Genomic DNA, 21972 nt, shown 5'->3' with positions numbered 1-21972 from the left:
ATCGATGTTTTGAACAAAGTGAAACACTGTCGAGTGCCGAGTCGAGACGCGCCAACGGCTAAACGATTCCAGCTCTATATGTCTGAAGTCGCAGTAGCGCTGATGTGTTCGATTTGTTTGAGTTTCTATAAAATATAGTGAAATAGTGAAAAAGATTACGCGCACTTTTACGTAAAGTGACTACCGGTTGTAATTAGCAAGTGTTTTTACTATAAAGGTACGTAGATTTTTGACATAGTTCACGTCATTTATGTGCTGCGCAATGGGTATTCACTAACAAAACTAATCTGGAAACTTAAAACGAATTAAGAACAAGTTAGTACTATATTTATATTTTGATTTGTAATTATTGTTCTTTTAGACCGGGCGTGTACAATTTATTCATGTTTCGCCTTGTGACTTTTGTGTTGGGAGCTCGAACATGACGTCATGATAACTGATTTATAAACATAAAACGGCATTCAGTTCCATCTTGATGTCTGTATTACAAGGTCATTAGTAACCATGTACCTACAACAAATAAATATATAATGTCGAATGCGCTATTTATAAATTCACAATCACCGATCGTAACCCTAAAAATGAGAACCCGCCCTGCGCGGTAGCCCGGTGCAAGGCCGCGGCGCTTAACGTCATTTCCATTTTTATTCCAAATCTTACATGCATTTTAAAGGCAAGAAGTTTTTCAAAAACAATTCTAAATTTATGGCAAAATATATATGGTTGATTTAGTTTAGTATATAACATGTATTTTTAAGAAATATAAATAATAATTACAGCTATGCTTTTCTATTTTGGTAATCGGCAGTAAAAGTTTTATTTTATAATCATTATAAGAGTACTTGTAGCAATAAAAGTATTGCTCAAAAGTCAAAGAGAGTAAAGCATGCATCGTTCAGGCGTCTACAATGCTCATAATCAAGGTAGGAGGACAAGAACATGAATGATGTTTTCACATCCTAATTAGGTTTTCCATTCCAAAAATAATAAGACTATTTTAAATGGGTAAATCTTAGGGTAAATAATATTATTATAATTTATCATTGAATCATTTAAAAAAAATTATATAGAAACTTTTAAAAATGTAGGTAAAAGAAGTGACACAATACCTAGTTTAAAACAAAAAATATATAAGTCTGAGATGTATGTAAGTAACATGAGAGCTAAATTAAATGTTGATAAATCTTATGAATTGAAAGCTTTTCTTGAATGTGGAATTGTGGACATTTTATTGGGATGCGAGTTAACAATGATTTTTGGCACTACTTAAATACAAGCACACTTCAATGAAAATTAATTATGTGATATCAAAATTATGTCTGATAAAATGCTATCAAATAATCAATGGCACCAATAATTTATTTTCAAAATTGGAAAAGAAACAGTATTTTTTTTCAATCTTAATTTGTAATTTGATCTGTTTTGTCTCACTTCCTTTAAAATTACACAACGAAAGAAAAAAGTTTTTTAAGGTGTAGGAAAGATGTAACTCAAAGATCATATTTTAGTAATATTAGCGTTCTTCAGGTCTCTATCGCAAACTACTCTGTACCTATAAAAATTATGTCAGAAGCACATTAGGTTAAGAGATGTTTTATATTGAAGTTAATAAACATGTGGGAGGTAACGTGGTCATCAGCTAATAAAAGAACTGGGGCTGTCATTGAATTACCTTCAATGTTAATATGCATGTGAGTTTGTGCAGACAATGCTAATGTATGATTGCTAAGCGAATGTTACATAACAGTTTTATACTGATTTACAATCTGGAAGGCATTATAGAATGCATTGTACAAAATACTTTTCATATAATTTCCATTTTATAGATAGTTTTCCTATAACTCTCGCAGTAAGTTTACAGAAAACTTTTTTTTATTACATGTTATAATTGGCATCGGCAATAAATTCAAGTTTTATGTTCTGTGAAATAAACTTACTGTTTTATCTATATTATAATCTGCATGAGTATTCCTGATTATTTGAAGAGCCCTGACACAAAGGTATTTAACTTTATGTGAAGAGCTAGTAGAAGGGTTCTTGAAGTATCTCTTTATTCAAAATATCTATCACAATTTTATTCATAATCATGTTTCTAAATTGAATGTAAAGAATATAAACCTAATTGCAACTATATTGTGTAATGACTGAAAGATATATAGCTAATATCGCGATCTGTATATATTTCCATTTTCTCACCATTGTTTTAATTTTAAGTATATAATATGTACGCAGGTTAGTCATTCTGATGCTCAGCGACCGTAATTTCTGATGTGGCGATTGTGTTTACTTTGAAATATATATACTTGTGCAAAATATCTCGTATAATATAAAAGCTGTCAGTGAGCTCAGTGTCACGAAAGTGCTTTTAAAGTTTCCAAATAGAATGACACATCCGACATTGGAGTAAGAAGTGCTAAAAGTTGTTTTTATTTTGGAAATTACGCATTTAATTTATGTACAGCTGAGGATGAGAGCGTCGTTGATTTATTAGAGTGGTGGTATTTCAGGTCGGAGCGTTCGAAGGTTCGCGTGTCTTTCTACCAAGGAGCGCGACCGCAGTGCCTGTCCCCACCGCCCGCGCAAGAGTCGCACGTTTTGTACGCGACACTGCTATCCGCCGCAGCGAACGCTGACATGGAACACGCTATGTATAATAGACAGATAAGGTGAGTTCACCGTTGTTATGCAGGTCGTATGAAATTGATCTTGCAGCTATGCCCCGACACACATAGTGTGACTGAGGTTGTGGGAAAAGTACCGCAATTTGGTTTATCACTTAGGAATTGAGATTGAAGACCGATAATGTCTAAACCCTGAATGCCTTGTTACACGTTTTGCAAGAATAAAATATTGAAACACAATGAGAATAAACATATTGTGTTGCTGAAACACAGAACGATCTTCTTATCGATACATTTGCTATAAGAATAATCTCTTTCACTCGATAATGTTATCTTTTGAAGGAATATTCCTTAATATTGATTGCGAATACCAGGTTAATCGATTTGAAATTACAAATCCGATAAGTCCCTCTTTGTGTGCGGTAAGTAATCCGTGATGTGTGTTATGTCATTTGTGGCCGATTCGTAAATTACATACCTACATGGCGATTTATAACTAATTCGTGATGATTTTTAGTATAAAATCTCACACTTTATCTAAAATAATATTTCTTAAATCTTTCATTGCACAAAATTTAAATGGAAACAGTTGTAAAATCTCGGATAAAACTACGTCCTATTGTTAATGATATCCCATATGTAACTACTAACTACCTACCTATGTATTATATTTTACAATGATCGTGTATCGTAGGTACCTACTCTGGTGTGTAAACTAATTTGATTGCATTGTGTGCACATGGTTGAGTTTTATATAGTCTTTACTAACGACCTGCCCTTTGTTTGTTTTCTATTTGTACTTGCAAAGAAAATGCAAGGTCTAAGGGAAAAGACAAGTGAATGCGATTAAGACGTTTTTCTATTTTAATACCTCCTTTATATTTATATTTCTTTTTATTTAAATACCTACCTGCAAAAAATACACAACATTACACTTACAGAAGTGTAATGTTGTGTATTAAAACACACAAATTTTTGCGCTAGCTAGGTTCGATCTTTCGTAGTCATGCTAATTCTTAATAGGCTAATTTGGTTAAATAAGGTAATTGTCAATTCTTCTTAGTTTCCGGGAATTTTTTATTCAACGAGTCCCCAATTGATATAAAACATGACGGCATCGCCCGATTCATCATTTTACAAATGTAATCATTTACAATAGTATCCCACCCAACATCATTGTGTTATTTCAGTTATTTTGTATTTTTGTAACAGGCAATGTTATTCAATCTAACAATACTATAGAATTGCGCATGCATGTATGTAAATTGTAATGGGAACTAAAATAAAAAGCGGCTTTGAAATTACATATTGTATGTACTTAGGTATTGGATAGCCCTTTAATTTTTATTTCTTCGATTTACCGACTAAATAATTAAATATGAAACATTCCGTAGTTTTTTTATAATTTGTATCTATTAAAACATTTAGGCTATAATATCTCGCGTCTTCTTAAATGATTTTGAGAATGCGATTAACCACATTCATGATACACATTTCTTTCGTTTTAAGTATACCAAGACATCATTTATTTATTTATAACATAAATTATACCTGTTTTGGAATCACCAAGATAGGAATTTTTATACTTTTCTTAATAGTCCTTAGTTTATTTGGATTTGGCTATGTATCCGACATCAGCGCAGTAGTTTTTTCTTAGTGTACTTACCAGCTTTATTCAAAGTTCCCATCACCCATGTAAAATATTTAACATACCTACAGACAAAGGATATAATGTAATATATACTTAGAATTGCCATGAAATGTAAATTTTTCCTCTTATCCTTGAAAACCTATTTGTATTTGAATTGTACTATTCTATCTGGTGAGACAAAAACATGTGATAACAAAACCTAAATAATATAGGTAGCTACCTACGTTTATTGATCTATTAAAACGACAATCATAGTTTTCCAAATTATGTAATTCATTACATCAACTGCTACATCGATGAATTGTTTTTATTAAGAGGTCAATTCCTAACATGTATCTGACCTTGTATGATTGAGTCATATGTTGCGGATGACAAGGACAACTAGAGAAATATATTTGGGCTCGTTTAACTGTTCCGCGAGTTTTCGTAATGACGTCCGTGTGATGCATTTAATAGATTTTTATCGCGAGACACGACTGCTTGTATATTCCGAGAAAAAAAAAGGAATGTAAGAGATAAAATCTTTCGAAAGATACCAGAGTACATTTGAGAACATTATATAAAACATTGTAGTTTCGGGAACCGCGTGATTGTGTCACTAATTGGTGGCAGAATCTAATTAATGGTATAGTTATTACGAAAGTAGACGGAGCACGCGCTCGTACGAACCTTAAAAGTGTTAATTAAAACGGTCCGCATCATGTGAGATGTGAACCGATTGTTACAATTTCATTTGAATATTAAATCATGAAACATAACAAATGTTAACGCTTAATTAATTCCTATTTATACATCTAAATGTCGTTTGAATTAGCGTAGGTAATTTTAATAAATCGAGAAAATTAAAAACAATTTTGTTTTTAATTATCAGCTTGATCTATTTCTATTTAGAAAAGAAATGATAAATGGGAAGCAGGGAATCAAGGCTGTTGGACTCGTTATAAATTAACACATATTTTTGTAGCTCGCTGCATTGTAAATTGCTTTCATAGAATTACTATTATTACGTATGGCGACATCATCCCAATAATTTATTATGGTCAAGGTCTACCACTTTGTTTAAAAAGTTGCGACTAGCAATTCGATGGACAATCGTAAAATATTAAAAACTGTTGACTTCTGGTCGGATTATGTAATTCCGTCCAAGGTTTTATTATACAATGGTCCACGTACCTACGTGGCCTACGTTCTCATTTTTAATAAAATTTTGAAAAGCAATACCAGTATATTGAAGTCCATTGGGTAATCAATCTGTAAAAGGGTCAATTCTGTACATTGAAAATATTGAAAAAAAAAAATAGCAGGGGGTGTTACTGGATCGATACCAAACCCAAATATGTGATTAAAAAAATTTTGTCTGTCTGTCTGTCATCCACGCGAAGACCGACATCCGCGCGGATGGAGTCGCGGGCGGAAGCTAGTGCTAGCTATAATAAATACGTACCAACGTGCAACAGTTTCCGAAAAAATATTATTTTTACTCGATTTTTAATCCCCATGCACTATACCTAGACCTACTTGTACGTGTGGTTACAACTCAAACGTTAAACTTTAGTGTTCTGTATGATTAATTAAATGATTCTGTATGAAATTCGCACACGATAGTAAAATGGAATTAACATTATTTTTACTTTTCATAAATAGACTGCTATTTTGCCCTGGCCGGATTTGTCCACTTCCAGATCGTTATTCGCAGTGTTTTATTGTAATCAATCACAATATTTCAGCACGGAGAGTGGGTGGGACAATCCGTTCAGGCCGGACGGTGACCTGAGTCGGGAGGCGGACGAGATCGTCTCCCTGATCAAGGGCGGCAAGCCGATCACTCCAACACCACCCGCGGGCGCCCCTCTGCTCTCTAATGAAGAGGAGAAAGAAGAGAAGACGGTCGCTAATAATGTACACGTAAGTATTTTAATGTATTGTAGCGACGACTGAAGTTCGTAACACAACTGCTAAATCGTTAACTTTACTGATCGGCGATCAACCCTTTTTAAATTTTTTTTGTACAATGGGTACGAGGTATGGGACGAAGCTTTATGCTAACTTGAAGTACAGTTTAGTAAGTTAATGATGATTTATGATATATTCCTTAAAAACAGTAGTCATACCAAGAAATATAGTATAATTTCAGAATTTCATTACCATAGATTGATTGTCTATTCCTCATACTATGTCCTTATGCAATTCCATGTTTATTTAATACTAGTAGCTTTCCAGACTGCGGCTTCGCCCGCGTTTTCAAAGAAAAACCCGCATAGTTCCCGTTCCCGTGGGATTTCCTGGATAAAACATAGCCTATAATTACTCGTGGATAATGTAGCTTTCGCAAGGTGAAAGAATTTTTAAAATCGGTCTAGTAGTTTATGAGCCTATTCATTACAATCAAACAAACAAACAAACAAAGTTTTCCTCTTTATAATATTAGTGTAGAAAAGTACACAGTAACTAAGCAACACTTTAGAGTATTTTAATTAACCGACTTCAAAAAAGGAAGAGGTTATCAATTCGGCCGGTATGTTTTTTTTATGTATGTACACCGATTACTCCCAGGTTTCTGAACCGATTTACGTGATTCTTTTTTTGTTCGATGAGGGATGGTGTCGAATTGGTCCCATAAAAATTTTATTCGGATAGGCCCATTGGTTTTTATTTTATGAGCATTTTTGTCTGTATTTGTAAATTTTCCAAGTGCAAGTTTGAAGTCGGTTGTTTTTAACGCAGTTATCACTTGTTAAAATAAATTATCAGTTAATTTGAAACGTTATTAAGCATAAATTAAATGCAATTTAATGGGATGTCGAAATAACGATTCGTCCCCACAGTTGTTGCATAATCAATTCAAATACAAATTACCTTCCCAGAAACGGCTAATCTATCGTTTGTCAATTGAAGTAATTGGCTTTATGGGTCAAACATTAGAATAGTTAATTAAACACACATAATTTGCCGATTGTCGTTATTGGAGGTTGACGTATGTATGGATTTGGAGTGTTTAAATTGCGTCATATTTGTTCAATCGTTGATCAGTAAAATTCCGCGTTATGATGTTCTTTGCTGTTCTAAGCACCTACTCATAAACCACTTAACTTGTTAAATACTTGCGTTGTTAATACATACAACGTAGATCTTTGAAATAATAAGGCAAACCAAATTAAAATTTTTAAACGTCATTATTAAATACAATGAACGCATACTGAACGAGGCTGTTTTTTTTATTAAATTTAACAGCGGATACAGCACGACGGTCGCTTACTTTCTATTCGGGAACCTTACCCTATATGGTCATCATAAGGGCCGGTGCCTAGAATATAAAATCGATAACATCGGTCGCGAATCGATGGACAGTTAAATGTTAAATATAGACTAAGCATTGCACTATTTCCGCTATGAATTGATTGTCGTCTACAAAGTAAAAACATGGGTTGCTAGGCATTAAAATTACTTTGTAGTTGATTTATTTGTTTTCGTAACGTTCGTAATTTATAGTATATTTTGCATTTATATAATCACACGATGACAAATGCCAATATAAGATGCTAGAAATACTTCCTAAATTTATTTTTACAAATGATTGCGTAATCAAGTCGATTTGTTTTCTGCAATGCTATTTATTATTCTTATAATAAAATATTTGAAATTTGTCATACTTGGAGGAAACTTGCGCATATAAAAATGTATTGAAACTTGATGCGCAACCTTCTCCCACTACACCATTTTTTGTCTAAGAATTTTCCCGGGCACTATACTAAATACTAATGCAGCAATGCAATTTGCAGGCTAGTCCACCGGCCTCCCCGCAGACGAAAGCGGTGAGTCCCGTGCAGCAGACGCCCAAGGCCATGAACGGCACCAAGAACGGGTCGGCGGTGGGCGAGGCGCGGCCCGGCCCCGTGGAGGTGCAGCGCTCGCCGCCGCAGGAGCCGCTGCAGCCCGAGCACGTCACGCTCAAGAAGAAGCCCAAGTGCAAGTGCTGCGTCGTCCAGTAGGCGCCCGCCGGTAACACTCCGCTTACGATCTACCGTCACCCTCCGGTGTTTACTCGGTGCTATCACCCTCGTCCCGCAACCCGTACCCCGCCCCGTGCCCCGCGCCCGCGTGTCTATGTGTTCATCCAGTCATCCACTCGGAACTGGCGCCAGCCGCTCGCCCGCCGGCTCCCCGCTTCACTTCTCCGTCAGTGCTCGTGAGCGTACAAACTTATTATTACGACTAGTCTCGCCGGTAATACGATTTATACTTTAGATTATGGCTGTCTATTTAATACTAAATTATCGAACATATTTTAGAGCGTGTAATCGTAATCCATAATTATATTTATGTTACGTGAATCTCAACAAAATTTTCAGATATCGAACTGGAGTTAGTGAAATAAATGAAAAGTATTAAAAGAGAAAATAACCTATATTTAAATAAATTTACAATATAATAAGTAAAATTTTAAAATCCCGATCGTTTGGAATATAATGTGAGATGTTTAAATATCGTGATTTGAATACACATTTATTTATTTTTAAACTGTTAATAAGTTAAATCTGTGTTGAATAATATTTAAATACATAATTTAAATGTATATTTTTATATGTTTATTTATAAAAAAAGTATTAACAGGAAAAATAGTATGATTACATAGTGATTGGACGGTATCAGTGACTGTACTAGATTATTGAAATTTAAAATTATGTGTCATTTTAATAGCTGTTTTGTATCCATGGCTATAAAGGTCGTACAGGAGATGACGCGTTGCAAGAGCGATGAGATATGAGCGATGTAAGGAGTACATTGGTCAATTTTTATAGAAAGTACAGATAAAAGACTGTTTATGATTATTTACGAAGACATACCGCCTTTATAGCGTGTGGAAGTCGCTTATGAGAATAAATCTTACGCTATGATCGTTAGACATCACATTTCCGTAGACCCGTATAAGTGGAATCACGCTTGCGTCCAGTAGTACGTACATTCAGCTAATATTCGACGTGCGAACACCGTCACTGATCAGTTTACTGTATGTGTACATTATTAGCATTCTATATACTTACTTATAACTGTTTCTATTCATTTGTTTTGTTGTAATCGAAGTGGCAAAGTAATGGTGCTTGAATCACTTGGTGGTGACATTGTCTAAATAACAAGGTGTGATTGCATTTCACGGAAATATTGAATATTTTATGACATACAATATCGATAACGTAATACTTTTCTAGAAAATAATAAATAGCTCATTAAAATACAATCTATTTTTAACATATTTCACTGTATCTATACACATGCATGGTGTGCATACTAGACAATGAAACCAGCACTTTGCTACGAGTGACTGCGAGCTACTTTCGTTATTTTCTATCATCAGTTATTATTAATGTAAACACGATATATTATTCTTTCAAAGCAAATATCCAATAGTGCTATAGTAGTGTTTATTTGATATCTCGATAGATGTGATCGACAAAAGAGGTGAAATGCGAAAATTGAGATTAGACATGTCCCTCGAACGGATTAGTTCCCTTAAGTAGATAGGTAAATAGAATGGTAAATTAAGATATAATTATCCAGGTTATTTGTTATTGATGGTTATTTAAATATAAATTATTTTGATTTTTATCGATAGGTTTTGTTTTTAGTATAAGCGCAATAAAAGCAGAGCATATAAGTTTTATTTTTAGATTCGGTACTGATTAGATTGTTTGGATCCAACAGACCTATACTTGAACGAGTAAAAGTGATACGAATAGGAGTATTCATTTAAAAAGTATTACTTCTTGACTGCAATGCTGCTTGATGTTTCCGTGTAGCATTTACATAAAATATTAAACATTTTCAATGGTACTAAAGTTAACATTTACATATAAACCTGTTCAATCAGTCTTCACTTGTAATATCTCTGTTAGGTTTAAGGAAAATATTTAACAGATTGGCTACATAATAAGATTCATATCACATTCTAAGATTATGACTTCAGGGATCAAGCAAGCTTACCGCTACTTCATCCTCATTAAATAATAAATACTTCGGCTTTATTTAAATTGAAATACTATTTATGTTATTTACTGCTTGTCAAATTTGTAACCATGTTTTGGGTGCATCTACTTAGGCACAAACTTTGATTGTAACACTTATTGTAGTTTCTTGATATGGTACATGGGAGTTTTAATTTTTTATATATACTGTCTTAAATCAAGATTTTTAATTTGTGGAAAGTTTTTATGTGATATTTTTTATCCCTCATATTTTAAGAAGTTTGACTCCCATTGATTAAATGTTATTTTAATTTATGCTAATCAAAAAATGTTGAACAATATCAAACAATGGGTTCTCTTAGTTCCATGAATAAATTATTGTTTTAAAAAAAAGTGTCATACAGAAAAAGATTTTCTAAAATATCACATTGTACCTATTCGGCTTGAAAAAATATTTTTTTTAATACTGGCGAACCCAACGTTAATATGTTCCTTAATAAAGTTTTTTATTTGCAGGTAAAATACTGTCATTAAGGTTCTATATTATATTCAGATACGTTCTTCATTTGCTACAGTAGTTTACTTTGAATGAGTAATTAATTTTTCACTTTAGTAATAAGAGCAAGTATATTCTTGTTTCCAATTTAAAATAGTTGTATGTATGTATGGAAAATATAAAATGACATTATATTTGTATAAAATATTTACTTTCTATTATGATTGTCTATCAATGAATATGTACAAATCGATTAATTGTAATTTTTATTTATATTAAATCTTTAAAGCCGTAGTACATTTGTTTTATTACTTACTAGCTAACCGCCCGCGGCTTCGCCCGCTTTGTCTAAAACCTAATAAATTATATACTAAAACCTTCCTCTTGAATCACTCTATCTATTAAAAAAAACCGCATCAAAATCCGTTGCGTAGTTTTAAAGATTTAAGTATACAAAAGGACAGAGAAAGCGACTTTGTTTTATACTATGTAGTGATTTGACCCTCTTAAATTTAACTCATATGTTGCTTGTGTATTTCAGGTGAGAACTGAATATACAATAATTTATATTTGGGGAATGAAAAAAAGACATATTTTAACAAGATTTTATTAAATTCAAGTATTATTACAAAATCTTATTCTATTATTCACGATATAAATTCGATATAAAGAAAACGTAAATAGTAGATAAAGTATACAATAGACATTCCTGAAAAATGTTATTGTCGAAATTTACTAATTAATTAATTATTATTATATAAGTAGGTCCTATCTTTATTTCTCAGTACAAATCATGTTTCATTATGTATACTAAAATGGGAAAATAATATTGCTTTGGAGTGTTTCCTCAATACTTCTAAGTTATACTACAGATAGTCACACATCTATAAATCTATGAGCCTTCAAAACTCAATTTCAGCAGTTATAGTAGCTGAAGACCTAAAAAAATATAATTATACAACAGTTATCTTAAAAATTATTTTAAATATTTACTTGTCAATAAACAAACCTAAATTTAATTCAATAAGATATGATCAATAATTATAATCATTAAAAAAATGCTTTGTTGTTGTTGGCTACGCTTAATTGACATTGTTTACGCTAATTAACTACTCTAAAATTATAATTGTAATTTATAGTAAGTATGTATAAAATTTATAGATTTTTCGTTATTACATTATCACATCGTTTTCGTTTTTAGGCTCTGTTAATCTGTTGAACAAATATAATATAAAGTAAATACGAAGTGAGTAATGGTGTGACATTTTTGGTACAAATAATGTTAGCTATTTATGGCACTAAAATATTTGAATTGCATCTCTGCTGTGAGAATTAGAATGAGAGTTGCTTTAAACCTAGGTGGATTGTTATCAACAAACAAATCAAAAGGAACATTAATTCTTGCGTGAAACATGAATATTTTGAGATTCAGTGGCTTATGCTACGTATAGAAAAAATAACATCCTCTGACGTAGGTAAATTATACAAAAAATAAACAACATAATAAAATATAAATCAAATATAACACTCAAATTTATAAAAAATGTAATATCAAAATATAAACTTCAAAAAAAAATAAGGCTTTAACATGTTTTAGGTAACTTTGAATAGATACATTTGATTTTAATAAATGTTTGCTGGCACGTAACTATATAATATAAATCCAATGTTGTACATATTTTAGGGCAGTATAATAATAAAATTCGTTCAATAAAATATGAAATAATTGAATACATATATATAGAAATGCGTAATTTGTTAAACAAAGTTACTCAAAATATGTTAAAATAGTTATCTAAGTATTATATTAAGCTGACCTTAGTTTAATGAACAATGATTCAGTCATTTAAGAATAGTGTCGAGTTTTATAAAAGCTCTATGAGTAAAATGTATCTAATCCTACAACAACTAAATAACTTACACATATCCCTGAAACATCATTATCAATATTGGATATGCAGACATTCACAAATATAATAAAAAAATAAATTTTAATAATAAATATGTGTTTGATACTGGAAATATAAATTCATGTAATGTTTGAGATCATTTTTTTTTTATTTTTGTGACATCGAATTAAATTTGAAATGCAGCTTGGTTTTGAACATAATATTGTATTTAAAATGGTAGCTATATCTGTTAGCTATAATTTTCTTTTATATATGCTTGGAATACTTTACTTTATAATACAAGGACATGAAAATATCTACTGTACAATAATCTAACTAACTCTGTCTTTAACCTGAACAATTATATAAATTAATCATTAGCAATTTGGACGGCCTTGTTCAATATGAGACTGACGTCCATTGGCGGGAAATTTTGTAGTAGTTGGACGTTTGATCCAAAATCGCCGGTAAGTAAATCATCTCTAATTAAACTGGAAAAGGGAAAAAAAAGCTTAAGTTAAAACTAACACTATTTCATTGTTAGATAACTGCTTATATAGAATATGTAAAACTTTATGATTGTTTTAATTTAAAAAAAACTTACATAATCATGGCACAGGCAACGTTAATGAGGAAATCAAATCGATTTGTGTCAGCGAAAAGAGAGTCCCAAATGCGTTCCACATCGGGCAGGGAGAACTCTCGACTCAAGAGAAGGGAAAGCCATCTGTGGAACAAATAAAGTAATTTAAAAATAAGTAATAATGAAATTATAGTAGGTAATATAATAAGTTACTTGGGAAATAACAAATGAAATTGTAAAAATCAATTGCTGTTCGTTTGTACCGCTAAAACTAGTGTGGCTGAACCGATTTGTTTTATAATTTGGTACATATAATATGTGCAGTGGTTATGATGGGTTTTTAACGTTGATAAATATAAATAATAATTATCTACTTAACGGAGAATATTCTTCACAAATACAATTTGTAGGTGATAGTCTTTTAAGTGAATAACATTTTATAAGCAATCTAAAGACACATAAGTACGTAAACACACACAACAGACGTGTTCATGAAAAAATTATGAGACATGCCTACATTTCAATAATACATATTTATATAGACCCGTGTCAAATAAGTCCAAGAGTCTAGAGGTTTTTAGTTCGAAGCTTAGGACGTCGTTTACTACATTTTTCGTTTTTGTTTAAAACAGAAAAATGATTCTTTCACATACCTAACAGTGGGCACTTTAAAAAAATCCTTTCATCAAATTCATTATTGTAATAATAATAAAAAAAAAGAAAACTAAATTAGTTAATTATACGCATTAGTTCATTCACAGTTTATTTATGGATTTGTGAAAAATTTATTTGTCAATAATTGTACAATAGTAAGTGACCGTGGCTAGTAATTTATGATACATTATACAATTTTCTCTATAATTATGACAATTTTCTGGCCGTTCACCTGTTGCGTAAAATGTAGTTTCCAGTTTGTTTTAGCCATGGAGATAAATTTGTTAAAACTATTATGTAGTTTTACACTCTAAGTCCAGTACATATAATATCTTTTAATTTTTTTATGATGAATAATATAAAAAAAAATAAAATATATATAAATTTGTAAAAAAAATGAACACTAAATTACCGTCTATCACTTGAGTTGAGTACATACATCTTATACCTATTATGTATAGGTCTACCAGAATCTGATGGCATATTTTTATTTAAGAAATAAAAGATTTTCATGTGGCAACTTATTTGACAACTATCAAATTGGTTGTCAAATTATTTGTCTTTTTTGCAGTTGATGAATAATTTTTAGGATTTTGTCTAAAAAATCTTCGAAAATGTCGAAAATGCCGCTGCGATCACAAGCGAGATGTGTTGTTTATATTGTTGATAAGAAAACATTCGATGAAGAAGGGTCCAACACATCACAATTTTCAATTTTGAAGATTGTATTGGTAAATTGGACTTACCCGTTTTGATACTTTAAATTTAAAAAAATATTATATGTATAATATTGTTTGTTGATTAGAATATAATTTTATGAAAACTTATTACAGGAGTTTCCAATACGGCTAATCTTCAAGTCCAAGCTGTCCAAGTCAATTTTATAATGTGTATCTGTTAATACTTACGAAAATAAACATAGTTTTATGTTATTTTTATTTTATTTTATTTTATAAAAAAATACAAGCAGTTTTGATCTACATTATCATTATATCGATATTTTCACATGGCATACTGGTAATAAATATACAAATATAGGTATGTGTATATAATAATATGTATTACCTATTATTATATGTATAATTGTACCTATATTATACATGTAAGTATGTACCTACCTACGTAATATTAAGTGGATATCTCATTATTAAGTACAGTATTGTCCACTTAGGTAATGTGACTAAATGATATTGAGGACAAAATAAAAAATAAGCAGTATCAAGATCGTTCAGTCCATTTTCCCTAGGGTTGCACACTCAAAATTTTGATTTCCCTAATTGCCATCAGATTCTGGTTTACCTATAGAAAATTTTGCATAAAAATATGGGGCTAAGTCAATGCTTTAAGCTTTTTTTATCTGTATTCTCACCTAAAGCTATAGTATTGCGGGCGTAATTCCTGTTTCTCGAGACGATCCCAAACTGCTCTGTCGTTCCGTTTCAAGCAATTGTTTAATTTCGCCATCATATAGTTAATACCGCTCTCTGTCTCATCGAGTGCTCGTATGAAAAAGTCCCGAATTTCCGCCATTAAATTCGTGAAACAGAAGAAACAGTCGGCCTCCGCGTGCTCTGTAATATATGTTAAATAAATAAATAATAAATAAATATTTCAGGACAATTTTCACACACGGCACGATCTAATCCCATACTAAGCTTTCGCTTGTGTTATGGAAACCAGATGGCTGATAAACATACATACAATCCATACTAATATTATAAATGCGAAAGTAACTGTCTGTCTGTCTGTTACTCAATCACGCCTTAACTACTTAACCAATTTGCATGAAATTTAGTATAGATATTTTGATACCCGAGAAAGGACATAGGATAGGTTTTATCCCGGAAATCCTACGGGAACGGGATTTTCTTTGAAAACGTGGGCGAAGCCGCGGGTGGATAGCTAGTTTTAAATAGATATTTATATAGATAATCAACACCCAGACAAAGAGCAAACATCTATGTTCATCACACAAATATTTGCCCCGGGTGGGAATCGAACCCACGACCTCTGGCTTGGAAGGCAGGGTCACTACCAACCAAGCCAACCGGTCAGTCATCATATTCGACGTTAATTTCTATAATATTTTAAACAAATACGTAATTCTATTATCTATAGGAAATGAAAAGCATTAATGAACTAAAATTAAATTTAAATTTAATAACAACCGAACCCCATTTTGTGTTGTGGGCCATGTCGGATTTGAAATTTAACTCATACACTTGAAAAGTTGTGAAAAAAAACTAGCAAATAGCAAAAAAAAAACATCCGATTGTATTATACGTACTTCGAAATTCCTCATCCGGGTCCATAGCGAACGTGTGATATATGGGTCCGATGATTTCGTTCATGCCCTGCACGTACCCTTGCCCCGGGTTCAGTTTAGCGTACAGGAACATCATCCGCTCCACCACCTCCCAATGCGCCTCGCAGCCCTCGTTCAGCGGCGCGTAGTCGCCGCTCGTTAAACTTTCCGATCTACGGATCTCATTGCTCAACTGAAATTAATGTGATCGAATGTCGTTGACGAAAAATATTCGGCGCTTTTCGAGCAAATGTACATGTGCGTTTAGCAAAAAAGCAGGGCGCGGATGACTGATATCAGTGAAGTGTTGTGATGTTGCAGGAAACTAAGAGAAAGCGTTATTACACGCAAGCAGTAAGAAAATGAAAAGACAGGGATAGTTCAATTTTTTATGCAAGGATGGGTAATGAAAACATCATAGTACTAAATAGCATGATATTTTATAATATACTGTTACTGTCAAATCTCGAAGCTCCGGCAGCCTTAAGTTTGACTAGTCAATCATATCATGATTAATTGACAATAACATAATATTATATATAACAATATAACTCAACAATGAAACAAGCTACCAATAAACATTTAGAGTAAGCATTTTCATTTCATTAAAACCGTCAATGTTACCTTCGCTACTCCAAGGCCTCTTCGTTCCAGAGTAGAATAATTCAATACAGACTGTTGAACTCTTTTATGTAATCGCTTCACTCCATTACTGTTAACTATCTATAAGTAAAGTAAAAATCGATACACATAGCTAATTATGCTATGATATTATATCTACACTAATATAATAAAGCTGAAGAGTTTGTTTGAAAGCGATAATCTCAGAAACTACTTGTCCGATTTGAAAAATTATTTCGGCGTTAGGTAGCCCGTTTATCGAGGAAGGCTATACGCTATATATCATCACGCCTAGACCAACAGGAGCACTGCGGGTAAAACCGCGAGGCACAGCTAGTTTATTATTAAAGTAGATGTTGTTTAAGGTTTTTTTATTAACTCTGGTTTAAAAAAGCAAAATTCGTTGCACTTACTACTAAACAAGGGAATTCGGTAGCTGTTTGGAAGAAGGATATATCTGGACAGAGTCTTCTCACATCTTTATCAATTTGCAGCAAAACATCATTATCTTTGAAGTATTCGCTCCAAGAGCTTCCAGGGCTTATGCTTAGCGGATGATCTTTAGGACCTCCAGGAGACACAATGATCTCATCTGAAATATTGTATCTACATTAAAATACACATAAATTAGATTTCGTGACATTTACACTCATAGTATCGTCACACTACATAAAAAAAATTGTTATCTTGTAAGACATACTTTGTTATACTTTATTTTTACTTTCTTCGCTTGTTTCCACGTTTTTTAGAACGAGTTATAATCTCAATGGATATTGAAGCTGTTAAGGATATACCTGATAATATCTCAATAATCTGAAGCTGAGTTTATCCCACACGGACAAATGAATTTCAAGTTAAATAGAGAATAGTGCTAACAATATGAGTTTATATTTCATATAGGTGTAAGATTGCACTAAAGGCATCAGTTTACTAGTTTATAAGAAAAGATGTTATGAAACAACTATATTGCTCACCATTGCAGATACTGGACTACTTGAATGTGTATTATCTATACAAATATTATAAAGAGGAAAGGTTTGATTTTTTGTTTGTTTGTTTGTTTGTATGAATTGAATAGGCTCCGAAACTACTTGGCAGATTTGAAAAATTCTTTCACTGTTGGAAAGCTACATCATTTCTGAGTGACATAGGCTATATTTCATTTTCAAAAAAAATAGGCTTCCTTACTAAAATTACGATAACGTAATCCAAGGTGTGAAAAAAATATCAAAAAACTACCTTACATCGCGTGCGCTGCGAAAACTATTGATGATAGAACAAAATGATATACTACATTTTTTTAGAACACACCATTATCTACAAAAAATCAGCGGCAGCATATCTCTAACTATTACAGTCATGTCACAATAAGCGTTTTTTTATTGAAAAAAAGAAATTAAAATACCACCGCTACAAAAAGCTCTTTATTTGTACCTTGGTATTAACCCTTATCAAAATAAATGATGTATTATTTAAGACTGCTTCAATATCTTTATATTACTTTTTGAATTATTCGATTCTGACAATCCATTCAAAAGATATCACGAGTTAAAAAAAATTAAAAAATAAACTGTATTCGGCTAGCTATGCGTTGTAGGCGTCACTCGGGCAGGGGTACGGGAGGGGGGTTAAGATCACGAAATAAACTTGCCGCGCGGCTTACTCGCGCGGTCGGCTCCCTACGTGATGGACGTGTGCGGAATTTACGCTTGATAATAATTCGTTTAGTAAGTAACTAAACCGATTTAAAAATTTCTTTTCAGAACTAAACCCATTTATATAAAATATTGTTCACTTAATTAATTGAAAAAAAAAACAAAAAATTAAAAAAATATATCAAAAAAAAAGAAAAAAAAACCCCAAAAATATACAAAAAAAAAACACATAAATACAAAAAAATCATTAAATAATATCTGAATTTAATTATTCTTATTTTTTTTTATTTACTCTTTTTTAGGAGCTCGACGCAAAAAGGGATGAATATGTGTCATATTATTATTATTATTATGAATGTGTTAAAATTAACAAATCTAAATGTAATGTTTAATGCCCGTGCGAAGCCGGGACGGGCCGCTAGTGTATAGATAAAAATACACATATGTGTTAATGTTTATGTTATGCCTATAAATAATTTTTTATATTTATTGGTGATTTTCTTAACTGATATTATAACGGGGAAACATTTGTGTTTTTGTATTTATGTTTTCATGAATAAACTTATGCACTATATTCTTTCCATATGACAAAGGCTATATTTTATTTGATTTTTATATAGGTGAGTGGACAGCCTCGTACAAATTGTATACGCGAAAAATTGTAAGAAAGTATCAATATATGCCCTAACCAAACAAAAAAAACTAGTCAGATTTGTATAAAAAGCAAATTACAGAAAAGCACCTTTTTATTTTTGGGTGGTCATCGATCAAACCTAGTTTTTTTATATAGAAAAAAATGCAATGAACCAAGCATACTATTACTTGCATATCCCTAAACTCAAACATTGTCCTTTGGTACATTATAGTCTGAATTAGCACAAAGCCTTTTTACCCACTTACTATGCAAGTGACGCCACAGGTACCAGCTAATAGTGAAGAAATGAATTATTAAGAAGAAATAACTTACCAATTAATTGTTTATATAGCTGTCGCTTTTTTTGCAGATATGACTCCCAAGAGTTCTTTTCAGGTGGAATGTAGTGCAGTAAAATTTTCCATACTAAAGAGCGGAGGCCCTTTTTGTCTGGCACCCCTGAATAAATTAATTCAAACAAAAATTTATATTCTGAGTTTTCAAGTTTAGGGCTGGTTGCAGAGCTTGACCGACCATCAGTGCGTACCGTCGGTCCTGACGATACGCATCAACAATGTGTATGACTATGACACTAATATGCGTGCGTATGGTCAGTCTAGCTATGAACGGTTTTATGAATTTCCATACATATATGACAAGCGCGACTGACGTACGCACTGATGGTCGGTCAAACTCTGCAACCAGCCTAAAGAATCATTCGTTCACTACATTTGAGTTATTGAAATTACATTCCATTTAAAAATGTTACGAATATAAGAACACTTTTTGTTACAATTTAATGAAACAAAAATCTAGACCTATTTAAATTTAAATTTTCATACATAAACATTATTCCAGTAATACATAATATGACCGTTTTATTTGAATCTCGGGTCAACCCAGGTGAAGCCAGGACAAGCAGTGAGTATAGTAGAAATTAAAATGACTATTACCCTTAAATGCTAATTTTTGAAGAGCTTTCATATCCACTTCATCTTTAGCAAGAAGATCTTTAAATGCTTGAATTCTGTAACGGAAAAATAATTACACTAATACAATCAAATTACTTCTGAAAATAAATTTACTGCAAAATCAATCTATAAATTTCATAAGTAAGGTGTTTTATAAGTAATTTTCAAAGTAACCTATAAATGTTTCTATAATTACAAATTTTTATAAGCTTAATGTAGTTTTGCAGACTGCCTAGAAAATAGACGGAAAAAGAATACAACAAATACTTTTTGTTATTCAGACAATGTTTAACATTGGGTTCAAGGGTATTATCAGCAGTTAACCAGTTCAAACCATATTTCAAATTTAACATAATTTTTAACTACCTACTATTTCGAATATTAACTTAGCGGAAATTAATTTAATAAGAGTAATGAAGGGTAGACATAGAAAAAAAAAATTATCATAAGTTGGTATTATTAACGATTTTACTATCAACTATAAAATAAATTGATATTCAATCAGTAATACGATTTAAAATTTTCTTTTCGGACAGATATTAAAAAAATATTTACATATACTAAATTAGCATAAATTAGTTGGCAAACATACTTTAATATGTTTTCCTATTGAATAACTAAAAGTGCTGATAGAGTAACATAAAATAATATGCCGCCCTCTTTTGTAATTAATCAAAATATGGGCATTCAGAGTGTTGAATTACAGGTCATAACATTATTTAATAAAAAATAATATAATATTGTTAATACCTTGCTCTGTATAAGCTCATGGTAGTTGTAAAGCACGACAAATAATTAATTTTCTCTCGATGCTCTTCTTAAATTAACAGTTGCACTACAATATTTTATTTTCGTGTAGCAAAAACGAAAAATCGAAAGCAAATAGCTCGAAAGCCACAAAAGTATTTATACACCTCCAAGTGTCAACTGTCAGCAGTGTTTTTTTTTTTTAATAATTTATTCATAACCATGGATACAAGTCCTTCAGTCGCAATCTTAAAGTGTCAGCAGTGTTACCACAGAGTGTTACCAACTCGAATTTTTATAAATCCTTCCGTACGACTCTAAGAAGGAATCTGCACGGTCGTATAATATCTATAACCCTTAGACTAATTATTATAATTATAATTTTATGATCTATTTATATTTTATTTAAATATTTTTGGCATGTCAATTATTAAACAACATATAAATATTTTACAATTTTAATCTTTAAAAGAGTAGGTACATAGTTTGAAAGTAGTTTGAATAATTTAAAATGCGCTTCAGTAGGTACAGGTTGTTCGGAGCTGTCGCTGGCAAATAGTTTCGTTTGTAAAAGTCCCTGGAGTGTGTCAGTAGATAAATTATTGCGACTAGAAGTTTTTAATGTGTTTTTAATAGATTAACACATTATTAACAGCAGAAAAGAGTCTCTCAACATTTGCACTACTGTGTGGAAGCACAAGTAGTTGTCTTGCAAATTCACTTAGCAGAGGAAACATTTGATGCCTCCTCCACACTACTCGCGAAGTTCCTCGTCGAAGTACTCGGCCGAAGTTGACTGAAGTCCGCGGTGCTACACTATACACTCGTTCAACTTCGCGAGGAGCGCATACATTTATATTCAGAACGAACTTCAGGTAACTTCGTGCCCTTTGACTCGGGCGCAAAAACCGACAACAAACGGAAGTCGGCCGAGGCGAGGTAAAGTTGGACGAAGTAAGCCGAAGTGCAAGTCATAAATTTAAAAAAGTTGGTAGATTTTTCATCCAAGGTAGTAGATTTGTAAAAAAGGTTGAAAGTAGGTAGATCTACCTAAAAGTTGGTAGAGTTGGTAACACTGACTGTCAGTTGCAAGTTGTAGTGTTGCCAACTCGAACTTTGAAAAATAACAATAAACATATTGTACATATTAAAACAAAAGGTTTTTTGAAGTGAAACTTCTTTATC

At 32.0% G+C, this 21972-nt stretch overlaps 2 protein-coding genes across 3 annotated transcripts in view; one reads left to right on the top strand and one right to left on the bottom strand.

Annotated features, from left to right (window-relative positions):
• Positions 1-11022, top strand: part of LOC123705133 — a 33935-nt gene extending 22913 nt beyond the window's left edge. Inside the window, exons 4-6 of the mRNA XM_045653774.1 lie at positions 2508-2666; positions 6000-6177; positions 8052-11022. Coding sequence (XP_045509730.1) covers positions 2508-2666; positions 6000-6177; positions 8052-8261 — 547 coding nt within the window. The 3' untranslated portion in view covers positions 8262-11022. The remainder of the gene's footprint in view (positions 1-2507; positions 2667-5999; positions 6178-8051) is intronic.
• Positions 11023-12891: 1869 nt separating this feature from the next.
• Positions 12892-20953, bottom strand: LOC123705075 (TBC1 domain family member 13). 2 transcript variants are annotated; one of them, XM_045653670.1, is made up of 9 exons: positions 20791-20953; positions 20023-20096; positions 19403-19528; positions 17194-17372; positions 16784-16882; positions 16142-16352; positions 15224-15425; positions 13222-13344; positions 12892-13108 (listed from the first exon to the last, which is right to left on the bottom strand). In XM_045653670.1, the coding sequence occupies exons 1-9, from the start codon at positions 20808-20810 to the stop codon at positions 12988-12990; spliced, it is 1155 nt and encodes a 384-aa protein (XP_045509626.1). In that variant the 5' UTR covers positions 20811-20953; the 3' UTR covers positions 12892-12987. The 2 variants fall into 2 exon arrangements, with proteins under 2 accessions (XP_045509626.1, XP_045509627.1); XM_045653671.1 differs by lacking the exon at positions 16784-16882.
• Between the last annotated feature and the right edge of the window lie 1019 nt (positions 20954-21972).

Source organism: Colias croceus, chromosome Z, assembly GCF_905220415.1.
Source record: "Colias croceus chromosome Z, ilColCroc2.1".
NCBI classification, from domain to species: Eukaryota; Metazoa; Arthropoda; class Insecta; order Lepidoptera; family Pieridae; genus Colias; species Colias croceus.
The sequence above is the reverse complement of the archived record's forward strand: the minus strand, read 5'-3'. Positions and strand labels throughout refer to the sequence as shown.